This window comes from Phyllobates terribilis, unplaced genomic scaffold (assembly GCF_046119375.1).
Source record: "Phyllobates terribilis strain yellow unplaced genomic scaffold, ASM4611937v1 Scaffold_120__1_contigs__length_5212024, whole genome shotgun sequence".
In the NCBI taxonomy this organism is placed as follows: Eukaryota; Metazoa; Chordata; class Amphibia; order Anura; family Dendrobatidae; genus Phyllobates; species Phyllobates terribilis.
The window spans coordinates 2,762,294-2,787,722 of NW_027362880.1; the positions used below are offsets into that span (position 1 = coordinate 2,762,294).

The window sequence follows — 25,429 nt, forward strand, 5'->3', positions numbered from 1 at the left end:
TCTCAGATGTTTGATAAGAGTTGATTTTGTCTGTAAAACATTTCCCACATTCTGAACTATGTGTGAGTTTTGTGATGTTTGATAAGATTTGATTTTGCTGTAAAATATTTCCCACATTCTGAACATGAAAATGGCTTCTCTCCTGTGTGAGTTCTCTGATGGTTGATAAGAGTTGATTTCACTGCAAAACATTTTCCACATTCTGAACATGGAAAAGGCTTCTCCACTGTGTGAGTTGTCTGATGTTTGATAAGAGTAGATTTCTGGTTAAAACATTTTTCACATTCTGAACATGGAAAAGGCATTTCCCCTGTGTGAGTTGTCTGATGTTTGATAAGAGTAGATTTCTCTGTAAAACATTTCCCACATTCTGAACATGGAAAAGGCTTGTCCCCTGTGTGAGTTCTCTGATGTTGGAAAAGATTTGATTTCTTTGCAAAACATTTCCCACATTCTGAACATGAAAATGGCTTCTCTCCTGTGTGAGTTCTCTGATGGTTGATAAGAGTTGATTTCTCTGTAAAACATTTTCCACATTCTGAACATGGAAAAGGCTTGTCCCCTGTGTGAGTTGTCTGATGTTTGATAAGAGTAGATTTCTCTGTAAAACATTTCCCACATTCTGAACATGGAAAAGGCTTGCCCCCTGTGTGAGTTCTCTGATGTTTGATAAGATTTGATTTCACTGTAAAATATTTACCACATTCTGAACATGAAAATGGCTTCTCTCCTGTGTGAGTTCTCTGATGGTTGATAAGAGTTGATTTCTCTGTAAAACATTTTCCACATTCTGAACATGGAAAAGGCTTGTCTCCTGTATGAGTTCTCTGATGTTGGAAAAGATTTGATTTCTTTGCAAAACATTTCCCACATTCTGAACATGAAAATGGCTTCTCTCCTGTGTGAGTTCTCTGATGGTTGATAAGAGTTGATTTCTCTGTAAAACATTTTCCACATTCTGTACATGGAAAAGGCTTGTCCCCTGTATGGGTTCTCTGATGTTTGAAAAGATTTGATTTGTGGTTAAAACATTTCCCACAATCTGAACATGAAAAAGGCTTCTCCATTGTGTGAGTTCGCTGGTGCGCAACAAGACGTGATTTGTAGTTAAAACATTTCCCACAATCTGAACAGGAAAAAGGCTTCTCGCCTGTGTGGGTTCTCCAGTGGCTATCAAGATGCCCTCTCTGGTTAAAACACTTCCCACATTCTGAACATGAATAAGGCTTCTCACCTGTTTGAGTTCTCTGGTGCCTATCAAAATATGATTTATTGTTAAAACATTTCCCACATTCTGAACATGAATAAGGCTTCTCCCCTGTGTGAGTTCTCTGATGTTTGATAAGAGTTGATTTCTCTGAAAAACATTTCCTACATTCTGAACAGGAAAATGGCTTCTCCCCTGTGTGAGTTCTCTGGTGCCTAACAAGACTTGATTTCTGATTAAAACATCTCCCACACTTGGAGCAGGAAAATCTATTCTTCACTGTGTGAATTTTTTGATGTTTAAGAAAAGACTTTTTGAGAGGAAAACTATTTCTATATTCTGAACGTGAAAATGGCTTCTTTGCATTAGAAGCAGTTTGTTTTTTAATGCTTATTTTGTGACTTTGATTTTCCTTAGTAGTCGGTAATGAATCAGAAGACAGGACCTGTTTCAAAGGATCAGATGACAGATCTTTGCTGTGAAGGGATGATGGTATATCTGGAGTAATGGCATTCACTTCAATTATATCCTGTGGGATCTGAAAATTATCTGATTTGAAAATTGAAGGTATCAGCTGTCCCTCTGATCTCCTGGTACAGACATCTGCCAAGAATAAAATCAATTATTATTTTTTAATAAAAAATCCTTGAATTTTACATTTTTGAACATTTCTACTTAAACTGTCTGTAAAAAAGGCAAGTTATATAAAAAAAATTCACTTATTCACCAGGACAATGACTAATAGAAAACCTCATTGCATGAACCAGTGGAGCGTGGTGTTCAACTGTTTATTCATTCTGCCTCCCAAATATGGAGTAAAAGGAGCAGGCTCTGTCAAACCACTAAGATTAGGGTGCCTGGGACCTGTAGTACCATCCAGTCTGGCAGTATGGGTGTGTCTGCTGTCCAGCTGGAGTAATCTGCTCCCTGCTTCAGCAATTTGGAGAGCACCGCACCCTACTAAAGCTGGAAGCATATTGCCGGAAGCGGCCAGATCCAGCCTTGTTCTCCTCTGGTTCAGTCCTCTGTGCTCAGCTCCCGGCTTGTGTATTTGTTTCCTGTTGTGACCTCGACCCGTTTACTCTGCCCTCCTGGTTCTGACTCGGCTACCTGACTATTCTTCTTCCCATGTCACTCCACCGAATAGCAGGTAACACCGTGGCCAAAGCCTAGGGGTCTCTGTGTAGGTTCAGATCTATGTAGAGGGTTAAAGGGTGATGAGCAAAGTAATTTGTGAAATCTATAAACAGGGTAGATAGTGACAAGCCTGTTCGTAGTAGCCATCTTTTAAGCTTCCAGATAACCAAGACCAGCTCCCCCAATACATTGTGTCTGCAAACTATTCCAGTAAAATCTGCATTCCTAATAGCTAAATGTCGCTCCTTCCCTTCTTAGCCTGCCATGTGCCCAGACAGTAGGGTACAACCGTATATAGGGGATTGTCAGATTCAAGAGAAGTTGGAAAATAATTTGTAAGGTCCATTTGTTTCCTATTATCATTTGTGAAGAATTCCAAAGTTATCACCACATAAAGTGACACACGTCAGATTTAAAAAATGAGGCCTGATTAGAAACATAATACTGGCTGCAGGAAGGGGTTAAATCAGAGGATTACTGAAGTCAAAAACTGTGACTATAGACAATAAAACATCGACTGAAATGATCAAACTCAACAGTCTTCATCAGAGAAAAATGGGTAACTAGTGGTGAAACCTCTCTGGGGTAATTAGAGTATGGGGCTCGGGGGCTCTTCTCAATCTAAACTATCGCTAAGGGACAATATTTTCTGGCAGATGAGTGTCAAGAAGAAATATTAGACATTCAAAGAGAACTTTTTTATAATACTGAAGAGCTGAGGTGTCTTAAATTTAGATCTCGGACATTTGGAAGAGGCAATGGAGATCTTTTTGAAAGACTACCAGGGAGTTACAGAGTCACATAAGTGAGGCCGGCCGATCCCACCACAATCACACTATCATACAGAATGAACTTGTAAAAAAAATGAAAGAATATATAAACTCTAGATGGTGGCCCGATTCTAATGCATCAGGTATTCTAGAATATGTATGCGGCTGACCGGGCGCGACTAATCAGCGAAGCAGTATTTAAATGGGTTGTGCACTACTTTAAATTAACCTCACAATGTATCCCCCGGGGCCCCTAATGAATTTTGTAATTACGTCATGTTGTCAATACTGCTTGTGACAACATCGCTGACCACGCACAGCCAGGACGTAATTCCTCCGGCTGCAGCCGGCTCTTGCTTCCGCTTACATCACGACTATTTGCGGCTGCAGCCAGGGGTCTCCTGTTCCGTGTACCACAGTGAATGACGGGCTGTGGGCGGGGTTATCCCCCATCGTGTCACACCCAGCATCCACCGCGCGCTTTGTCAATGAATGCGTGTGCGGTGAATGCCGGGTGTGATGGGATGGGGGATAACCCCGCCCACAGCCCATCACTCACCGTGGAACGCGAAACAGGAGACCCCTTGGCTGCAGCCGCAAATAGTCTTGACATAAGCGGAAGCAAGAGCCAGCTGCAGCCGGGGGTCACATGCAGCCTGTGCGCGGTGACCCGAGTATAAGCCGAGACCCCGAATTTTACAACAAAAAACTGGGAAAATGTATTGACTTGAGTATAAGCCTAGGGTGGGAAATGCAGCAGCTACTGATAAATTTCCATATCCTGGTATGCCTGACGGTGGCGTACTTATTTTAAATCCGGAGCCAATTGGCCGGAGAGCGTGTTTAAATTTGCCGCCAAAATCCCTGATTGGTTGCGGCGGCACCAATCAGCAGAGCGTTGCTTAAATTTTGCGCCAATATAGCTGATTTGTCAAGGACGCGACTAATCAGCAGAGCCGTGTTTAAATTTTGCGCCAATATCGCTGATTGGTCGCAGCCGGCGACCACGACCAATCAGCGATCCGTGTTAGTGAGGACCGGGGAGCGGCGCTGCCTGTGCAGGTACTTCCACTGCAAGCCGGTCATCTCCCGGCTGCATCGCCGCTGACCTCCAAGCAGCTACCGTCAGGAGATCAGCGGCTAGGGCCGCGACCAATCACAGAAGTGGGGTTTTAAATTTCGCGCCAATATCACTGATTGGTTGCGGCGGCCAATGAGCAGAGCGGTGTTGAAATTTGGCACCAATATCGCTGATGGGTCGCGGCTGCGAACAATCAGCGAACCATGTTAGTGAGGGCTGGCGAGCAGCGCTGGCTGTGCGGGTACTTCCGCTGCGAGCAGCCAGATGACCGGCTAGCGCTGGTCATCTCCCGGCTTCATCGCTGCTGACCTCTATGCGGCTACCGTCGGGAGATCAGCGGCTAGGGCCGCTGATCTACCGACGGTAAGTGTGAAGGGAGGACCGGGGAGCGAGGCCACCAGCCGGGGTACTTCTACACTGTCATTTGGCTTTGTAGTTTACAGATCTGGGCAAGTAATGGTCAGCGCCTCCTAATCCCAGGGGGGAGGTGGATCCTCCAGGTTGTAAATTCTATAGAAAAGGTCTTTCACAATTACACAAAGTAATTTGAACATTTTCGCATGGAGGAGAATGTTGTGGTCTAGCGGCAAAATGGTGATCACACGATTGTGATATGGCCGGACTACACCACCGATAAAGCAGCCACAGACGGTGACTGAGAAGAATCTGTGACTTCTCTGCATTTAGAGGTCACTACTCACCTGCGTAGTCATATGTAGGAATCTCCTCTTTACACCGCTCATCACCCCTCACATATGCCTCTATAGTATTAATATGGGTCAGATCTTCACCCTAAAACAAATATGATAAAAGTCAAAGACAGATGGAGAAGTCACATCTATGATCAGCTCTAATCCTGCCATCTCCACCGCTCTCATTACACAAGTATAAAACATAATAATGGTGGATAAAACAAGACTGAGCACAAGACCTTTACAGCCATCTACACATCATAGGGGAGATCTCATGACACCTTCTCTCCATCTACCTGATGATCCTGAGGAACATTGGGATCTTCTTGTTTACAGTTCTGTGGAAGAAGAGGACGGGGACATCTCTCTGGTGTTGTCCTCTTACTGGAGAGATCTGGAGGAAACACATACAGGGACTGAATTCATTCTTTACATACAGATAATTATAGGTCGTGTGTATTTAGTCCTGTCTATTACCTGGTGATGTGAGGGGCTGGTGAACCTCCATCATGATGTCCCTGTACAGATCTTTGCGTCCTTCTAAATACTCCCACTCCTTCATGGAGAAATAGATGGCGACATCCTGACACCTTATAGGAACCTGACACATACAATGATACCGTCATCTCCCCGATCCCTTCATAGCGTTACTGTATAATGTCCCAGAATTCCCAGCAATATCACCTCTCCAGTCAGCAGCTCAATCATCTTGTAGGTGAGTTCTAGGATCTTCTGGTCATTGATGTCCTCATATATCAGGGGGTGAGGTGGAGGCCTCGTGATTAATCTCTGGTTATGGAGAGACACATTAATAAATCTCACTAGAGACATTTCCAGAGTCCTCACCTCTCAAGTTCTGTCCATCTGTTATTCCCATAGATAAGAATGATGTAATGTGATGTCATCAGAATCTCTCACCTCTCCAGTAAGCCGGAAGAGGATCTCTAGGGCGAGGTGTAATATCCTCTCCGCCATCTTGTCCATCATTTTCCTGGATAAATCACGATCTTCACTGAGAGGATCCGGTATTTTAGAGATCTGAATAAGAAAAAGATAAGCTGATGGAACATCATAAAAATCCTATGTAATAATACAATTACTGGAGATAATAAGGGGAAACATATGAGGAGATTTATTATTTTCCAGTATTTAGTTTTTTCTTTACATCTAGTAATAAAACCTATATATTTTAGGCCACAGACAACAAGCAGTTTCTTCCTCGGAGTCTGCAGCTGAACACGTTTCTCATAGACTCATCTTTCATAATGCTAATTCTCGTCTCATTTTCCGACACTGGAATCGGCATTAGTAATACTGCAGGAGATATTCATTACACGTGACATGAGAAATAACTACTTCATGATGAGGCAACATCTTCTACTACGGCTCTAAAACCATATTTGGCCACAGTCCGTCACTGACTACATCTCCACCGGCCGTCTATATGAATGTTTCCCGTCTTCCCCGAACTGTAATCTTCTATCAAGTTACAGCTCATGTCTGATTCACACACAGAAGTTTGAGGATTTTATAAAAGCTGTTTTGTTTGCACAAACACCGCAGACAGAAATGATTTGATACTAAAGTCTACATGTATAGTGTATTATGGGTTTTATTTCTGGCCTTAGGCTTTCCTATATTACAAGAAAACCCCCAGAAAAAGAGCTGATATTAAAATGTTTCAAAAGAAAATTGTCAGCAACAATTCTTGTAAAAAGAAAAAACATGCAAAAAGCACAAGACACATTTTGTCATTTTTTAACAAGTTAAACATTTGTTATTTTTTCTATATGAACTCTTTTGGGCACCAGAACATAGATGTACACCGCAGGGATGGCACAGGTGCGGCTGCAATAAAATCCCTGGCAGTTTAACCACTTGCTCGTGCAAAAAGCAAACTTGGCATCTAAGAAGGTGTGACAGAGTTCAGCTCAATGCCCCTTCTCCCCCCAAGTACTCGATAGTATGGGGCTGACTTGTTCCTACAATAATTAAATGCCTAATAATGGTGGCTGGACATGCAATGTACAAAAGTCTATTAGGCCGGGCCAGAGGCAGCGTTCCAAACGTTACCTTTTAACTCCTCCATAAATATTAGACTAAAGTTGCATGGAAGCACTGATTTTGGTCGACTATATAATGTATTTGGGGGCCTCCCTACAGATGCAGTCAGTCAAACAAATCACAGGAAAGCTGGAATATTTATGTATGGGGGAGTCTGGAGAGATAGCCGTCTGCCAAATGACAGTTCAGCCAACACTTATCTCATGTGTATGGGGCCGTTAGTATTACACTGACAGGCAGGGATAATACACGTCACTACAGTAGTACAGTGCATCACCTGAGCAATCAGAGGCTTCTGTTTACAAAAAAGGTTTAAAAAAAATCTTTAAAGTGAAAATATCACAGTTTTAGCAAAAATAAATATTTGTCACTATAGGGAAAACATGCATATAATGGTAAAATGGAGAGGGAGGTCAGCTCACTGTTTATTCAATGCACCTTGTCTGAAGATCACCGCATGGAGCCGACCTGGTCAGGGATTGTGAAGACCCGGGGTCTTCCGTGGGTGTAACGTTACTCAAACAACACAGGGTGAGGGTAAAACAGCATGGCAATACTTTATTGAACCACAAAGTGGACAATAAAGACACAGAATAGTCCCAGCAAATACCCAAGATGGTACAACACAGTCTCACCCTTCATTCTCCACCCACCTGGGACAGAAAAGCTGCGACTTTGGAGACTTCCAGGGCCGACTACCTCCACCAGTGGCCCCCCACTTCTGGCGGGCCCCCACAGAGAGAAGGTAGCGGCAAGCTTAGGAAGCCAACAGTCCATTGAGGTACAAGACCAGGAGACCCGATGGTCCCCATCCTGGCCTCTCCGAGAGTTTTCATGGGGCCAGGCGACCGGTGGGTCCCTCCTAGCAACCCCAAAACAACATATCCATGAGGCCAAGTGACTTTTTCATCCTCTCCTGGACTCCCCAAAAGTATCCATGGTCTCTCTGATGGTTAATGGAGCAGATCTGAATCTTTCCAGTCAGGGCCAATACCCTTAGACTAGAATCATGTAGAATACAAATCTGTGTCTCTTTAGATGCCATGCAATCCATCTACTTTCCTGATGGATGTCTCCCATTCTCCTTCCAAAGTCCTTCTGATGTTCCTTGATTCTCTGTCCCAAGTCTCATTCTGTCTACAGCACTACAGACATCTTTGTTTATATTAACATCTGTGTGAGGTCATCGGGCCCAGGTAAAAGAGGTACAGGTGCAGGGATCACCTATCATTGTTTGACCTAATCTATTTACATAGTTGGTATCACAGGGGCTGTTGTAACTAAACTTTCAGCTGACTTAGTACAATTTGTCATTAGCATAGTAAACATAATTGTTTCCAAACGAATAGAATTCAGCATTCAGGGTTATACAAATACTATGACCTTTTTGATCAGCAAGAGAAATACAAATACATTTGTAAGTCAACACAACACAATAGTGTATTTCTCTTGACTTAAAAAATCTAATCATCTGGCTTATTAAGATTTTACTCTGTATCGTCACAGGGAAATTTCAAGTATAGAAAGGAGGAGAGATGGATTCTCCAGCATTTTCTATATTGTTAAAACCTCACATTTATTGTAAATTCATAAAAACTGTTGTGATGGCATACCACCAAGTGCCCACATACCCAACCAATGCTTATTCATGATTTGCAACATGTGAGTCTCTGTGATACTTTTATACAGGGTCGGTCTGGGCTGGCGGGATACCGGGAATTTTCCCGGTGGGCCAAGCCCCCAGCTGCAGAGGAGAGGGGGAGAAGAGAACAAAAAAAAAATCCTGCGGTTTTAAGGGGCACGGGCCCTTTAAAAGCGCAGGCACAGTGTATGCAGGGACGCGCGCACGCAGCGTTCATTACCCGAACCACCGCGGAGCACGTCCCAGTGAAGCAGCTGAAGCTGCGTGTCTCCCTTCGCTGGCCAGCGTATGACGTCATCGTCATGCGCCTGCTGTGAAGGAGCCGCGCAACTCAGGAGAAGGAGGACACCGCACGGGAGCGCAGGAAGGTAAGAGGTGTGTGTGTGTAATGGTCTGGACCCACTGGCTGGACACACAAGGCGGGGGCCGGCTGGACACACAAGGCGGGGGCCAGCTGGACACACAAGGCGGGGGCCAGCTGGGCACACAAGGCGGGGGCCAGCTGGACACACAAGGCGGGGGCCAGTTGGACACACAAGGCGGGGGCCAGCTGGACACACAAGGCGGGGGCCAGGTGGACACACAAGGCGGGGGCCAGGTGGACACACAAGGCGGGGGCCAGGTGGACACACAAGGGGGGGCCCAGCTGGACAGACACACAAGGGGGTAGCCTGGCTGGACACAAAAGGGGGATCCTGGCTGGACACACAAGGGGCAACCCTGGCTGGACACACAAGGGGGTAGGCTGGCTGGACACACAAGGGGGGAGCCGACTGGACACAAAAGGGGGGGTCCTGGATGGACACACTAGGGGGGAACCCTGGCTGGACACACAAGGGGGGGCCCAGCTGGACACACAAGGGGGGAGCCGACTGGACACACAAGGGGGAGCCGACTGGACACACAAGGGGGGGCCCTGGCTGTACACACAAGGGGGAACCCTGGCTGGACACACAAGGGGGGCCTAGCTGGACACACAAGGGGGGACCCAGCTGGACACACAAGGGGGGGCCCAGCTGGACACACAAGAGGGGGCCCAGCTGGACAGACACACAAGGGGGTAGCCTGGCTGGACACACAAGGGGGTAGCCGACTGGACACACAAGGGGGGAACCCTGGCTGGACACACAAGGGGGGAACCCTGGCTGGACACACAAGGGGGGAACCCTGGCTGGACACACAAGGGGGGAACCCTGGCTGGACACACAAGGGGGGAACCCTGGCTGGACACACAAGGGGGGAACCCTGGCTGGACACACAAGGGGGGAACCCTGGCTGGACACACAAGGGGGGAACCCTGGCTGGACACACAAGGGGGGAACCCTGGCTGGACACACAAGGGGGGAACCCTGGCTGGACACACAAGGGGGGAACCCTGGCTGGACACACAAGGGGGGGCCCTGGCTGGACACACAAGGGGGGGCCCTGGCTGGACACACAAGGGGGGGGCAAGCTGGACACACAAGGGGGGAGCCCTGGCTGGATACGCAAGGGGGTCCCTAGATGGACACGCAAGGGGGGCCGGTTGGACACACAAAGGGGGGGGCCCTGGCTGGACACACAAGGGGGGGGAGCCCTGGCTGGACACACAAGGAGGGAGAGCCCTGGCTGGACACACCACACAAGGGGGAGCCCTGGATGGACATACAAGGGGGGGCCCTGGCTGGATACACAAGGGGGAACCCTGGCTGGATACACAAGGGGGAACCCTGGCTGGACCCAGGCAAAGGGGGGTAGGCAGGATGGGTATATGGGGGGGCAGGCTGGACACACCACACAAGGGGGAGCCCTGGATGGACACACAAGGGGGGGCCCTGGCTGGATACACAAGGGGGAACCCTGGCTGGACCCAGGCAAAGGGGGGTAGGCAGGATGGGTATATGGGGGGGCAGGCTGGACACATGGAGGCCAGGATGGATATATGGGGGGCAGGATGGATATATGGGGGGGTAGGCTGGACATTTGGAGGCCAGGATGGATATATGGGGGGGCAGGCTGGACTCATGGAGGCCAGGATGGATATATGGGGGGGGAAAGGAAGGATGGACTCATGGAGGCCAGGATGGATATATGGGGGGGCAGGCTGAACACATGGAGGCCAGGATGGATATATGGGGGGGGGGACAGGCTGGACACATGGGGCGCTAGGATGGATATGTGGGGGGGCGGGCTCGATACACATGGGCTAGCATAAATATATGGAGGGGCACGCTGGATATATAGGGGGTGTCAGGATGGATATATGCAGGGGGTAAGGGCAGTATGGATATATGAGGGGGGAGGCTGGACACATGGAGGCCAGGATGGATATGTAGAGGGCAGGCTGAACACATGGAGGATATATGGGGGGGGATATATGGGGGCGCAGGCTGGAAACATGGAGGCAAGGATGGATATGTGGGGGGGGCAGACTGGCCACATGGGGGGGCTAGGATGGGTATATGGGAGGGGGCAGGCTCGATACACGTGTGCTAGGATAAATATATGGAGGGGTCACACTAAACAAATGGGGGCCAGAAGGGACATATGGGGGTGCCTGGCTAGACAAGGGACTTAATTACTGTTTGGGGGCCAGATTGAGGAACATACTTTATTAGTTTATGGTGACCAGTGGGGAACATTATTACTTTAGATTCCAATTATTATTATTACATTATTACTTCTGTAATATAATTTACTTTTTAGGAAATGGTTTTCCATGGGATGGGACAAAAGAGGGGTCCTGTTACTGTGCAGGACGGCACTATGTTGCTTTTTTTCTTCAACTGGTGTAGTGTAGAAGTCGGGGGGGGGGGGGGGGGAGGAGTGGGAATATTCTCTAGAAGAGATCAGTTATTGATAACTGTGTGTTATTTTCTGCAGAGACGATTCCTGGCTGGAAGAAGTGATGGCTGTCTGTGCCAGATGAAGAAGAAAAGCGAAGATGAAGGACTTCACCTAGAGACATCACTGGTGAGTCAGTGTATTGCATGTACACTTACACTGCACACGTGGTCAAAATTGTTGGTACCCCTCGTTTAATGAAAGAAAAACCCACAATGGTCACAGAAATAACTTGAATCTGATAAATTACAATTTTTTGAAAATGAACAAATGAAAGTCAGACATTGCTTTTCTGCTTCCACAGAAATTAAAAAAAAATTAAACTCATGAAATCGGCCTGGACAGAAATGATGGTTCTTCTTAACTTAATATTTTGTTGAACAACCTTTTGAGGCAATCACTGCAATCAAACCATTCCTGTAACTGTCAATGAGAATTCTACACCTCTCGACAGCTATTTTGGCCCACTCCTCATGAGCAAACTGCTCCAGTTGTCTTGTGTGTGAAGGTTGCCTTCTCCAGACGGCATGTTTCAGCTCTTTCCAAAGATGCTCAATAGGATTTAGGTCAGGGCTCATAGAAGCCACTTCAGAATAGTCTAATGTTTTCCTCTTAGCCATTCTTGGGTGTTTTTAGCTGTGTGTTTTGGGTCATTATCCTGTTGCAAGACCCATGACCTGCGACTGAGACCAAGCTTTCTGACACTGGGCAGCACATTTCTCTCTAGAATCCCTTAAAAGTCTTGAGATTTCATTGTACCCTGCAGATTCAAGACACCCTGTACAGATGCAGCAAAGCAGCCCCAGAACATAACAGCCTCCCCCATGTTTCACAGTAGGGACAGTGTTCTTTTCTTGATATGCTTCATTTTTCCGTCTGTGAACATAGAGCTGATGTGCCTTGCCAAAAACTTCCATTTTTGTCTCATCTGTCCATAGTACATTCTCCCAGAAGCTTTGTGGCTTGTCAACATGTAGTTTGGCAAATTCCAGTCTGGCTTTTTTATTATTTTTTTTTTCAACAATGGAGTTCTCCTTGGTAGTCTTCCATGAAGTTCACTTTGGATCAAACAACGGTGGATAGTACGATCTGACACTGATGTTCCTTGAGCTTGAAGTTCACCTTTAATCTCTTTAGAAGTTTTCCTGGACTCTTTTGTTACCATTCATATTATCCGTCTCTTTGATTTGTCATCAATTTTCCTCCTGCTTCCACGTCCAGGGAGGTTGGCTACAGTCCCGTGGATCTTAAATTTCTGAATAATATGTGCACCTGTAGTCACAGGAACATCAAGCTGCTTGGAGATGGTCTTATAACCTTTACCTTTTAACATGCTTTTCTATAATTTTCTTTCTAATCTCCTGAAACAACTCTTTCCTTTGCTTCCTCTGGTCCATGTTGAGCGTGGTACACACCATGTCACCAAACAACACAGTGAGTATCTGTAGCCCTATATACAGGCCCACTGACTGATTACAAGATTGTAGACACATGTGATGCTAATTAGTGGACACAACTTGATTTAACAGGTCCCTTTTGTTACATTATTTTCAAGGGTACCATCATTTCTGTCCAGGCCTATTTCATGAGATTAATTTTTTTTTTAAATTCAGTGGAAGCAGAAAAGCAATGTCTGACTTTCATTTGTTCATTTTCATAGATTTTTAATTTATTATTACTTTTGTCAGATTCAAGTTATTTCTGTGACCATTGTGGGTTTTTCTTTCATTAAACGAGGGGTACCAACAATTCTGACCACGTGTGTATATAGTATATACAGAACTCCTGTGTATGTCACTGGTGATCACTGTATTACGTAAACACTATATACAGAGCTTCTGTGTATAATGTCACTGGTGACCACTGTATTACCTGTACACTATATATAGAGCTCCAGTGTATAATGTCACTGGTGATCACTGTATTACCTGTACACTATACACTATATACAGAGCTCCTGTGTATAACATCACTGGTGACCACTGTATTACCTGTACACCATATACAGAGCTCCTGTGTATAATGTCACTGGTGACCACTGTATTACCTGTGCACTATATACAGAGCTCCTGTGTATAATGTCACTGGTGATCACTGTATTACCTGTACACTATACACTATGTACAGAGCTCCTGTGTATAATGTCACTGGTGACCACTGTATTACCTGTACACTATATACAGAGCTCCTGTGTATAATGTCACTGGTGACCACTGTATTACCTGTACACTATATACAGAGCTCCTATGTATAATGTCACTGGTGATCACTGTATTACCTGTACACTATACACTATGTACAAAGCTCCTGTGTATAATGTCACTGGTGACCACTGTGATACCTGTACACTATACACAGAGCTCCAGTGTATAATGTCACTGGTGATCACTGTATTACCTGTACACTGACACTATATACAGAGCTCCTGTGTATAATGTCACTGGTGAACCCAGTATTACCTGTACACTGACACTATATACTGAGCTCCAGTGTATAATGTCACTGGTGATCACTGTATTACCTGTACACTGTACACTATATACAGAGCTCCTGTGTATAATGTCGCTGGTGGTAATAACAGTGTTGTTAGTATTGTGGTTTGCATTCATGATCAGTATTGTAGTATTTGGTCACTTTGGGGTGGTAATATGTGGTCTGGTCATGGTGTGGCCGTATTTGTTCCTTGCATGTGGTATTATTCGGTCACTATGTGGTGGTAATATGTGATCTAGTCATGGTGTGGCGATATTTGTCCCTTTTGTATGTGGTATTATTGGTGTTGATATAGTGGACTGTGTTGTGTATGGCGGTCATTTTGTTCTTGCTGATATTAACTAGGAAAAGATTTTTTTCCATTAGGCCACAGCCCCACCATTAGTATTTGGTTAGTATTTTTTCTCAGGAGTCGCTGCCAAAACCAGGAGTGGGTGATAAATGCAGAATTGGTGACTTGTTTCTATTCTACCTTTTCTCTGATTGTTCCTCACCTGGTTTTGGCTCCCATTCCTGAGAAAAAATACTGACCGAATACTGACCAAATACTGATAGTGGGGCCGTGACCTTAGAGATTAAATACTTGGACCAGAGCAGCAGATATGCACTTACAGGGGTTCTCTGGTGAAAACAAGTAATCACCTCTCCACAGGATCAGTGATGATATTGATTGGTGGGGGTCTGACTGCTGGCACACAATCGGCAGAATGTGAAGCTTTTCTCCCCATTAGACTGGAGCGGCATGTGAGATGCGACCACTGATCCATTCATTCCCTCAGTGACTGTGAGTGCTGCTCTTTTTTTGGAAGCCCCAAAGAGAATGAATGGAGCTGCGGTCAGACGTCCCACCTGCCGCAGCATTTTAAAATGGGGATAAGTGTCCTGTCAGGGATAAAGCTTCCCCATTCTTCCGATAGGTGCGTTTTCCAATGTTTGGACCCAAACGATCAATAAGTGATCACCGATCCTGTGGATCCCATGGATCAGTGATAACTTGTTTTAACCAAAGAACCCCTTTAATGCAAACTACCGTAATTATACATCCCAGTTAGTGTCGCACAGTAGATGTGCAGGAGCCGCCAGTCAATGCTCCACTATTACAGGGATAGCGGATAACAGATATTTGCATATGGCTGTAGGTGGTCAGTTCTCCCTGTGGGCCCCAGACACCCCAGTCCGACCCTGCTTTTATATCCTTCCATTTGGAACACCTGGGTGTCCATTGATTACTGAGCACTTCTCAGACAATTTAACCCTGTATTGTATGGAAGAAAATGATAATACATGTGAGGAGCTGCCCACTTACTAAACACTATGATACTTTTCCAGCACGGACCACCATTTTCATCAATATTATTATTGTGTGTTATTAGTGATTTACTTGTTATGTTTTATATAGTTCTGCATACTTGTCAGTATGTAAGATTCACTTGTAAAATGTCCAGCATTTCACTAATCTCATCTTTATCTCAAGAGTCCATTGTTTCAACAACCAATAATCTCATTAGGTGAGTGTAGATTGTAGACACAGTGGAGCCGTCACCACAGGGGGTCTTACAAGTAGTCTCAGATGAAGGCTTCTAGAATATTCTTCATTGCTTTAGCAAACAGTAAATGCTTAAGGAAAGGGGGTCATCATTTCTGAGCTGGGAGGGGGCTGACCTCAGAGAAGGAGAGGAGAGACATGTTTTAGTTTTGGGAGTTGGTGGAAGGATGTCAGAGGGTTAGGATTTGTGGCTGTGGACCTGGAGCTGATGGATGGATGGCTTACGGAGTGTTGAAGATCTGTTATCAACTAAAGTGGATAAACGTGCTTCAGTTGTGGATATGTCATTTGGATTTAACCTCTATTGAAGGACTGCTGCTACTGGATATCTGTGCTTTCATCTGTTGTCTGGAGGATCATGGACTGTGGCTACAGACTATACTGGCTGGAGATACGAAATCTGTGGGCCAACCAAAAGTTGGGAGAAAGTGGGCATCACCTGATACAAAGCCAGGGGAACTACTGATCCCAGGTTGAGAACTTAAGGACTGAGAGAACTGTATTTTGGGCCATTTACCTGGAATAGCTGCATTACCATGGCTGTGATTAATAAAATATTGTTGCATCGTTAACCTGCCTAGGTGATTACTTACAACCCACAACCTCAGGTCTCTACAATACACAAATACAACTCATGCATGAGACATTCAATAAAATCACTGGAAATCAAAGACAAATACAATTAATTGCACTGTAATATTAATCCTGTCTGATGTTCATTCCCTGTGGGGCTCTAGTGTGTAATTTAAATATCCAATATGACTTTCTATTTAAGATTTTTCTTTTCATATCTCCACCTCTTAATGGTTTATAAGACTTTTCTATTCCTAATATCTGAATGATCTGATATCCCCTTTATGTTTTTGTGAAAAGCATCTTGAAACCACAGACAGGTTTAATGCTGTGGGATTGATTGCGTCAGATAAATGTCTTCTAATACATGTTTATAGCGGATCTGACGTCCATCCCACATATTGTAGTTAACTCTCTATACATTCTATTAAATAGATGACCCCTATAGTGTTACAAATGATGAAATTGTGTATTGCAAATTGTTGTCCCGTTAGTTTTTTGTTCAAATGTGCCGGTTTTATTAACATAGTTGCATGCTTTACAGGGTGTATGTCCACATTTAAAAAAACCCTTAGGCTGTGTGCCCACTATGCGTTTTTCAAGCGTTTTTGATGAGGATTTTCCGCAGCGTAAACGCTTGCAAAACTCTTGGTAATCCGTGCCCCATGATCCCCACTGAAAATCTGCATGTTCTGTTCCCATGCTGCGGAATTTTGAGGAAAATCCTTGAGGAAAAATCCGCAGCATGTCCATTATTTGTGCGTTTCTGCTTGCGGATTTGAGGTCCCAATGCACTTGAAAAACGCAAGTCAAATCTGCATGTAAAAATGCTGCAAAAACGTGTGTAAAATCCGCAAGCGTTTTTGACTGCCAAGACCATGCAGAAAAGCTGCAGAAATTTTCTGCTTCATTTCTGCATCATGGGCACATACCCTTTGGCTATGTGCCCACGATGCAGAAATGTTCCGGATTTTTCCGGAGCGTTTCTGCATCTCCCTGGCAGAAAAAACGCATGCGGATTGTACATGCGTTTTTCCTGCCAGGGACAAGCGGATGTGAAGCGGTCTAAACATGCATTTCCGCATGCGCGTTGACAAGCACTTTCCAAGCGATTTTAGCATCACTTGGAAAGTGCTTGACAACTTGGTCACACTATATAAATCCATGCAACCGGCATGGTTTGATATAGTGTGACCGTAAAAGAATGGTAAAAAATAAATATTATACTTACCTTCTGATGGCCCCCGGTGTCCTTATTCAATCCGTCTTGGCTTGCCGGCAGCTCGCGGTGGACTAAAAGGACCTGCCATAACGTCATTTAGTCATGTGATGGGTCACGCGGCCGCCGACGTCAGCGGTCGCGTGACCCGTCACATGACTAAATGACGTCATGGCAGGTCCTTTTTAGACCATCGCGAGCTGCCGGCAAGCCAGGTCGGATTGCTATGGAGACCGGGGGCCATCAGAAGTTAAGTATAATGTATATTTTTTATTTATTCTTTTTTTTACAGGTACTATGGTAGTCGTGTCCGGAGGAGAGTCTCCTCTTCTCCAAACCCGGGTACCATCCGCACATTGAACCGCATGGTATCCGCATCTGCAGATGCAGTGATGCGGATGTCATGCGGTCCAATGCACAGCACATGCGGATTATCTTTGGGGAACATGGCAGATCTTCTACCAAGCGTTTTTTAAGCGATTCTGCAGCGGAATTGCTTAAAAAACGCATAGTGGGCACACAGCCTTAAGGATAAACAAGTCACATTGCGTTTGATATTTGTTTCTTGAAAAAAAACTCGGTGAAAGTTTTCCGCCAAGTGTAGAAGACTTTTGGGATACTAAACTCAAACAAAATATGCAAAAGAATTTACAAAGTCTGGAGGATGCTATCTCAGAGATCAAAAAAACTAAGTTTGAAATAGATATCAAAGACTATGAGTCAAATTCAATTTACACATGGAAATGAAACAGACCAAGAGCTGTTTTGAAATACAGATCACACAATAAATTCAAAGGAAATAGAGGAGAGCGGAGGTCAGCTTCACAAATCCTAATGTGTCCATGGGTTCCTCTAATTATAATTCTCTGAGGACTTATCTGATGCATCAGTGGGATCAACTAAAGACAGATGGAACAAAAATAAATTCTCAAGTACTCCCCACAATCCAGCACAAAACAACGGACGGGCAGAAAGATCAAACGTGCCCGGACATGTGCGTTCCATGCCGGAGTGCATCACGGTCTCCTATATGCGAATGCGCATGTCCGGAAGCATGCATTCCACGCCGGAGCGCATAATAGTTTTCGATGGCATATCACAAACATGGAAAAATCCTATCCTATCTCTGAGATGATCATCATGGGAGACTAAAAACAAGTATTGCACATCCTCCCATCATGCAATAGGCATGTAGATCTACTTTATCACTACAAAAAATATGGGATGATGGCCCACAGTATACTCCTAAATGGTCATATTTGACCTCTATTGCACAATTAGAGATACACAAGGATCACCACACTTGTTAATTATGAAATAGTATAAGTGGAATATAATTGATAAGTAATAAATCTGATATAGAAGCTCAGACAGAATATGTAAACCCCATTCACAGGGAACTGAGTAGCAATGGGTATAGTATACAATCTAAAAATATAATCCAGAATGGGACTGTATTCACACTAAACAGGTATAGGAAATTTGCTCATTGAGTCCCTTAGGGGCTTGTGAATCCAGCCTTAAAATCCACTTACTTTCCTTTTTGAGGATACATCTATTGTGATCACCTCCTCTCACATTGGGTTTAACCATCTCAATGATACAAAAGGAGATGTCTCAGGTTTCACCACAATATACACTGTTCTTGTATCTCACTAATGGGATCTACCGACCATGGCGTATATCGCCCAAATGTTCCCCTACTCTCCTCCTAGACTCCCTCTTGATCTTGTCTACATATTCTAGGGGGCGGGTGCATGTGGCCATATATACACTAGTCCTGAGGTTTTACAGTTGGAATAATCCCACTGGAAACATTTTTTAACCATGGAGCTACTTGAGGAAGATTTACATGGTCTCATCCAATTACATGTACAACATTCTCCAGATCTAAAGAAACCACAGATTCTTCTATCTAGCCAAGTCCTCTTGGTTGCAGGTGCAGTAGAAACTATGCACTAAATGGTCCCTAATTGACCGACCCTTTCTGAAAGTTATTGTGGGAGTAGAACCCACAGCACCCCTCAAGTCCGAGTCGACCACAAGTATATCCTAGTGTTTTCTGAGGATATGAAAGATAGTCACTCTGATTGTCGTAAGTTTTTCTTATTCGTGTTGTCTTATCTTCTTCTTGGTCTCTTGGATTGGTATGGAGGAGTGTCTCTCTCTCTCCCATTTTTCTGCAAACGATGATGCGGAATCCAAAATGTACCACGAGTACCCTTCATCCCTTAATCTGGTGTTCAGGTCTATTGCCTGTATATTAAAATCTGTGACATTTGAGCAGTACCTTCTCAACCGTAAAAATTGGCCTTTGGGTTTTCCTCTTTTTATGGGGATGGGGGTGGTGGTTATCCCACTTCAATAGTTTATTAGTGCTTGAAGGTTTATGGTAGATGAGTGTCCCTAGGGTCCCATTACAATCTTTCTTGATCAGTACATACAGGAAATGCAAGTGGTAATAATTGGTGCTGGTCTGCTCCTTTAAATAAAATGTACTTTTCAGGTTATATCCTCAGTACCCTCACTTATCTTCCCTTCTTTTGAGGCCCACACAGTCAGACTCTACTGGCCCTTCTCCTAGGGAGTGGCGGTTGTGTATCGCCCTCCGGGCCCCTCCCGTCAGCTTGTAGATCACTTTGACACTTGGCTTCCAAACTTTCTATCCTATGACATCCCCATCCTCATCATGGGAGACTTTAACATCCCAATTGGCGATTCCCTCTCCCCATCAGCCGCTCATCTTTTATCGCTAACTTCCTCCTTCGGCCTTTCACAGCTTACTAATTCTCCTGCACATGAAGATGGAAATACTCTTTGACCTGATCTTCACCTGGCTCTGTTCAATACATAACATTACTAACTCTCCTCTTCCCCTCTCTGATCACAACCCTCTTTCATTCTCTGTCAAGAACTGTCACCCTGCTAAAGACACCCCCACTTTCCACACTTATAGAAATATACATGCCATTAACACCCAGAAATTTATGAAAATGTTGCAATCATCTTTGGCCTCAATCTCCTCCTTCTTATGCCCTGACTCTGCACTGAAGCATTATAACGAAACATTGCAATGCGCCCTGGATGAAGGCGCACCTTCTACACAGAGAACAACTCGGCATAGATGGCGACAACCCTGGAACACGCTGCAAACACGTTTTATCCAGCGGTGCTCCAGGTGGGCCGAACGGCTGTGGACAAAATCTAATCTGGCCGAAGATTTCCTCCATTATTAATTTACGCTTAAAACCTATAACTCTGCTCTTCACTTCTCCAAACAAACCTACTTTAACAACCTCATCATCTCATGTTCCAATAATCCTAAACACCTGTTTGACACTTTTCACTCTCTTCTTAATCAAACAGCACAGGCCCCAACCACCGACCTCAGCACTGACGATCTGGCCAATTATTTCAAAGAAAAAATTGACCATATCCGACAGGAAATTTTCTCTCTATCCCCAAATGTTATGCATGCTCCTCCCTCCCACACTGCATCTTGCTCATTTTCTGACTTCAAGCCAGTCACGGAAGAAGTGACAAGGCTCCTACCTTCCTCTCGCCCTACCACCTGCACCAGTGACCCTACTACCTCACATCTCCTTAAGTCCCTTTCTCCAGCTGTCACCACTCAACTAACTAAAATATTCAAGTTCTACCTCTCATCTTGTATTTTTCTCTTCTTTTTTAAACACGCAAGCATACATCCATTACGTAAAAAACCATCCCTCGACCAGAACTGTGCCACTAACTACAGACCTGTTTCCAATCTTCCCTTTATCTCTAAACTCCTGGAAGGACTGGTCCACTCCTGTCTAAAATGCCATCTCTCAGATAACTCCCTTCTTGACCCTTTACAATCCGGTTTCCGCTCTTTACATTCTACTGAAACTGCACTCACTAAAGTCTCTAATGATCTACTAACAGCCTAATCTAATGGTCACTACTCCCTGCTGATTCTCCTGGATCTCTCTGCAGCATTCGACACTGTGGATCAACCTCTCTGACCGCTCCTTCACTGTGTCTTTTGCTGGCTCCCCTTCTTCTCCCCTTCCCCTTATTGTCGGGGTTCCTCAAGGATCAGTCCTAGACGCCCTTCTTTTCTCCTTATATACCACTCCTATTGGACAAACAATCAGCAGATTCGGTTTTTAGTACCATCTCTATGCTGATGACACCCAATTATACACCTCTTCTCTGGACATCACTCCTGCATTATTACAAAATACCAGTGATTGTCTTTCCGCTGTCTCTAACACTATGTCCTCCCTCTATCTAAAATTGAATCTGTCAAAAACTGAACTACTCGTATTTCCTCCCTCCATTAACCTACCTGTGCCCGATATTGCCATCTCCGTTTGTGGCTCCACCATTACTCCCCAGCAACAAGCCCACTGTCTTGGGGTCATACTCAATTCAGATCTTTCCTTCACTCCTCACATCAAATCACTCGCTCGCTCGTGTCATCTACACCTCAAAAACATCTCTAGAATCAGAAATTTTCTTACCTTTGACTCGGTAAAAACTCTTACTGTAGCTTTTATTCATTCTAGTCTGGAGTATTGCAACTCTTTACTTATCGGTCTCCCTCTTTCTACACTTTCCCCTCTCCAAACCATCCTGAACGCAGCAGTCAGGGTCATATTCCTCACCAACCAACACAACGATGCCTCTTCCCTGTGCCAGTCATTGCACTGATTGCCCATCCAATACAGAGTTCAATATAAACTTATTGCTCTTACCCACAAAGCTCTCCACGATTCAGCACCACTCTACAACTCCTCCCTCATCTCAGTCTACCACCTTACCCGTGCCCTCCGTTCTGCTAATGACTTAAAACTAAAATCCTCCATAATCCGAACCTCTCCCTCCCGTCTCTCACATGCTGCACCAATTCTTTGGAATGCACTACCCAGGACAATTTGATTACTTCCCAATACCCACAGTTTTAAGCATGCCCTAAAAACCCATTTCTTTAGACTGGCTATCACCTCAACACACTTATCTAACTGTCCCAGTTTGGCCCATATTAAAATTTTCTTCAAAATCCTGCTCATACCATCCATGCACTGATTAGCCTCTGTCTTTACTGTACACATACTGGCTGGCGACCAGTTCATGTAGTGTTATGTACTTACCCTATTTAGTATATTAAGGCTGTATTATACAATATATGTACATTTTACCTTTTGTGTCTCCCCTATTTCCTTATAGACTGTAAGCTTGTGAGCAGGGCCCTCACTCCTTTTAATATCTGAGTTATGCTTATTCTGGAAAGTCTGTATTGTCTGTATAAGTCCCCCCTAAAATTGTAAAGTGCTGTGGAATATGTTGGCGCTATAAAAATAAAAATTATTATTAGAATTAAATTCAGATGTAAATCTCAGGCCCACTCTATTGATGTTCAGTTCCCCAACAAATTAAAAAGATTGTTCACTCGTCTCTGTCCAGGTAATAAAAATGTAGTCAATATATTTGTACCATAACCCAATATATGGATGCCATCACTTATGATCATCCCTGAATATTGTGGATTCCTCCCACCAGTCCAGGGATAGGTTAGCATATAAGGGGGCACAGGGGCTCCCCATCGCAGTACCCCTGAGCTCGGTTAAGTACTTCCTGTCAAAAAGAAAGAAGTTATGAGTAAGAGTGAATTTTAGAAGATCCTCCATGAAGTCATTATGTCTGCTACACTCTACTGATCTCGATTTCTATAAACATCTTACTCCTCTGATACCATCCGCATGCGATATATTACTGTACAAAGCCTCGATATCTAGTAATGCCTGCTCCCCTACATGAATGTACATATGATCGAGGGTCTATATGTAGGGGAGCAGGCAGAGGGAAAACCAATCCCAGAGGGATTATTCCAACTGTAAAACCTCAGGTGGTACTGGGGGAACATTATACTGTGGGGGGAGGGGGCATCATACACACTGCATAAGGGGCATAATGGGGGCATTACACTGTGTGGGGGCATCATACATCCTGCATAAGGAGCATAATGGGGGCATTACACTGTGTGGGGGCATCATACATACTGCATAATGGGGGCATTACACTGTGTGGGGGCATCATACATACTGCATAAGGGGCATTACACTGTGTGGGGGCATCATACATCCTGCATAAGGGGCATAATGGGGCATTACACTGTGTGGGGGCATCATACATACTGCATATGGGGCATAATGGGGGCATTACAGTGTGTGGGGGCATCATACATCCAGCATATGAGGCATAATTGAGGCATTACACTGTGTGGGGGCATCATACTTCCTGCATAAGGGGCATAATGGGGGCATTACACTGTGTGGGGGCATCATACATACTGCTTAAGGGGCATAATGGGGGCATTACACTGTGTGGGGGGCATCATACATCCTGCATAAGGGGCATAATGGGGGCATTACACTGTGTGGGGGGCATCATACATCCTGCATAAGGGGCATAATGGGGGCATTACACTGTGTGGGGGCATCATACATCCTGCATAAGGGGCATAATGGGGGCATTACACTGTGTGGGGGCATCATACATCCTGCATAAGGGGCATAAAGGGGGCATTACAGTGTGTGGGGAGTCATACATCCTGCATAAGGGGCATAATGGGGGCATTACAGTGTGTGGGGCATCATACATCCCACATAAGGGCATAATGAGGGCATCATACATACTGCATAAGGGACATAATGGGGGCATTACACTGTGTGGGGGCATCATACATACTGCATAAGGGGCATAATGGGGGCATTACACTGTGGGGGGGATCATAAATCCGGCATAATGGGGGCATTACACTGTGTGGGTGGCATCATACATCCTGCATAAGGGGCATAATGGGGGGCATTACACTGTGTGGGGACATCATACATACTGCATAAGGGGCATAATGGGGGCATTACACTGTGTGGGGGGCATCATACATCCTGCATAAGGGGCATAATGGGGGCATTACACTGTGTGGGGGGCATCATACATCCTGCATAAGGGGCATAATGGGGGGCATTACACTGCGTGGGGGCATCATACATACTGCATAAGGGGCATAATGGGGGCATTACACTGTGTGGGGGGCATCATACATCCTGCATAAGGGGCATAATGGGGGGCATTACACTGTGTGGGGGCATCATACATACTGCATAAGGGGCATAATGGGGGCATTACACTGTGGGGGGGATCATAAATCCAGCATAAGGGGCATAATGGGGGCATTACACTGTGTGGGTGGCATCATACATCCTGCATAAGGGGCATAATGGGGGGCATTACACTGTGTGGGGACATCATACATACTGCATAAGGGGCATAATGGGGGCATTACACTGTGTGTGGGCATCATACATACTGCATAAGGGGCATAATGGGGGCATTACACTGTGTGGGGGGCATCATACATCCTGCATAAGGGGCATAATGGGGGGCATTACACTGCGTGGGGGCATCATACATACTGCATAAGGGGCATAATGGGGGCATTACACTGTGTGGGGGGCATCATACATCCTGCATAAGGGGCATAATGGGGGGCATTACACTGTGTGGGGGCATCATACATACTGCATAAGGGGCATAATGGGGGCATTACACTGTGTGGGGGCATCATACATCCTGCATAAGGGGCATAATGGAGGCATTACACTGTGTGGGGGCATCATACATCCTGCATAAGGGGCATAATGGGGGCATTACACTGTGTGGGGGCATCATACATTCTGCATAAGGGGCATAATGGGGGCATTACAGTGTGTGGGGGGCATCATACATACTACATAAGGAGCATAATGGGGACATTACACTGTGTGGGGGGCATCATACATACTGCATAATGGGGGCATTACACTGTGGGGCCAGTAAAGGGGTCCTGTACTATGAGAACAATATGTTTCCTCCCTTCCTGTCTCCACAGTTGGGTCGTATGTATCTATTACAGGAAACACAAGACCCCAAAAGAGTCTCGGTGCTGAAGGGATTAATGCCCCCTGCGCCCAGTAATGGGGGTCTCCACATACCTCCACCTGCAGAGCCGCCACCACATATATGGCTGCTCTGTGCGCACAGGAGCTGTGATGAGGTCACAGGAGGGGAGGAGTCAGGGGTCACATGATCAGGGGCCTCAGTGGATGCAGGACTCTGCTGTGCTGGTTGTCATGGTGCTGGATGAGCTGAAGTT

General features: G+C 45.1%; 2 protein-coding genes across 2 annotated transcripts in view; one reads left to right on the forward strand and one right to left on the reverse strand.

Moving 5' to 3' along the window:
* LOC141201631 (uncharacterized) overlaps positions 1–25,429 on the forward strand; it is a 375,891-nt gene that overhangs the window by 220,616 nt on the left and 129,846 nt on the right. The window lies entirely within an intron of this gene.
* LOC141201624 (uncharacterized) lies at positions 57–25,357 on the reverse strand. Its single transcript, XM_073663630.1, has 7 exons — positions 25,269–25,357; positions 5,806–5,925; positions 5,572–5,676; positions 5,365–5,488; positions 5,184–5,281; positions 4,897–4,987; positions 57–1,810 (listed from the first exon to the last, which is right to left on the reverse strand). The coding sequence occupies exons 2-7, from the start codon at positions 5,872–5,874 to the stop codon at positions 57–59; spliced, it is 2,241 nt and encodes a 746-aa protein (XP_073519731.1). The 5' UTR covers positions 5,875–5,925; positions 25,269–25,357.

Excerpts from the sequence above, each read along its gene's own strand:
- LOC141201624 (XM_073663630.1), bottom strand. The coding sequence starts at position 5,874 with ATGATGGACAAGATGGCGGAGAGGATATTACACCTCGCCCTAGAGATC. Across the intron at positions 5,282-5,364 it reads CCAGCCCCTCACATCACCAG|ATCTCTCCAGTAAGAGGACA; the intron begins GTAATAGACAGG and ends TGTTTCCTCCAG. Across the intron at positions 4,988-5,183 it reads ATGTTCCTCAGGATCATCAG|GGTGAAGATCTGACCCATAT; the intron begins GTAGATGGAGAG and ends TATTTGTTTTAG.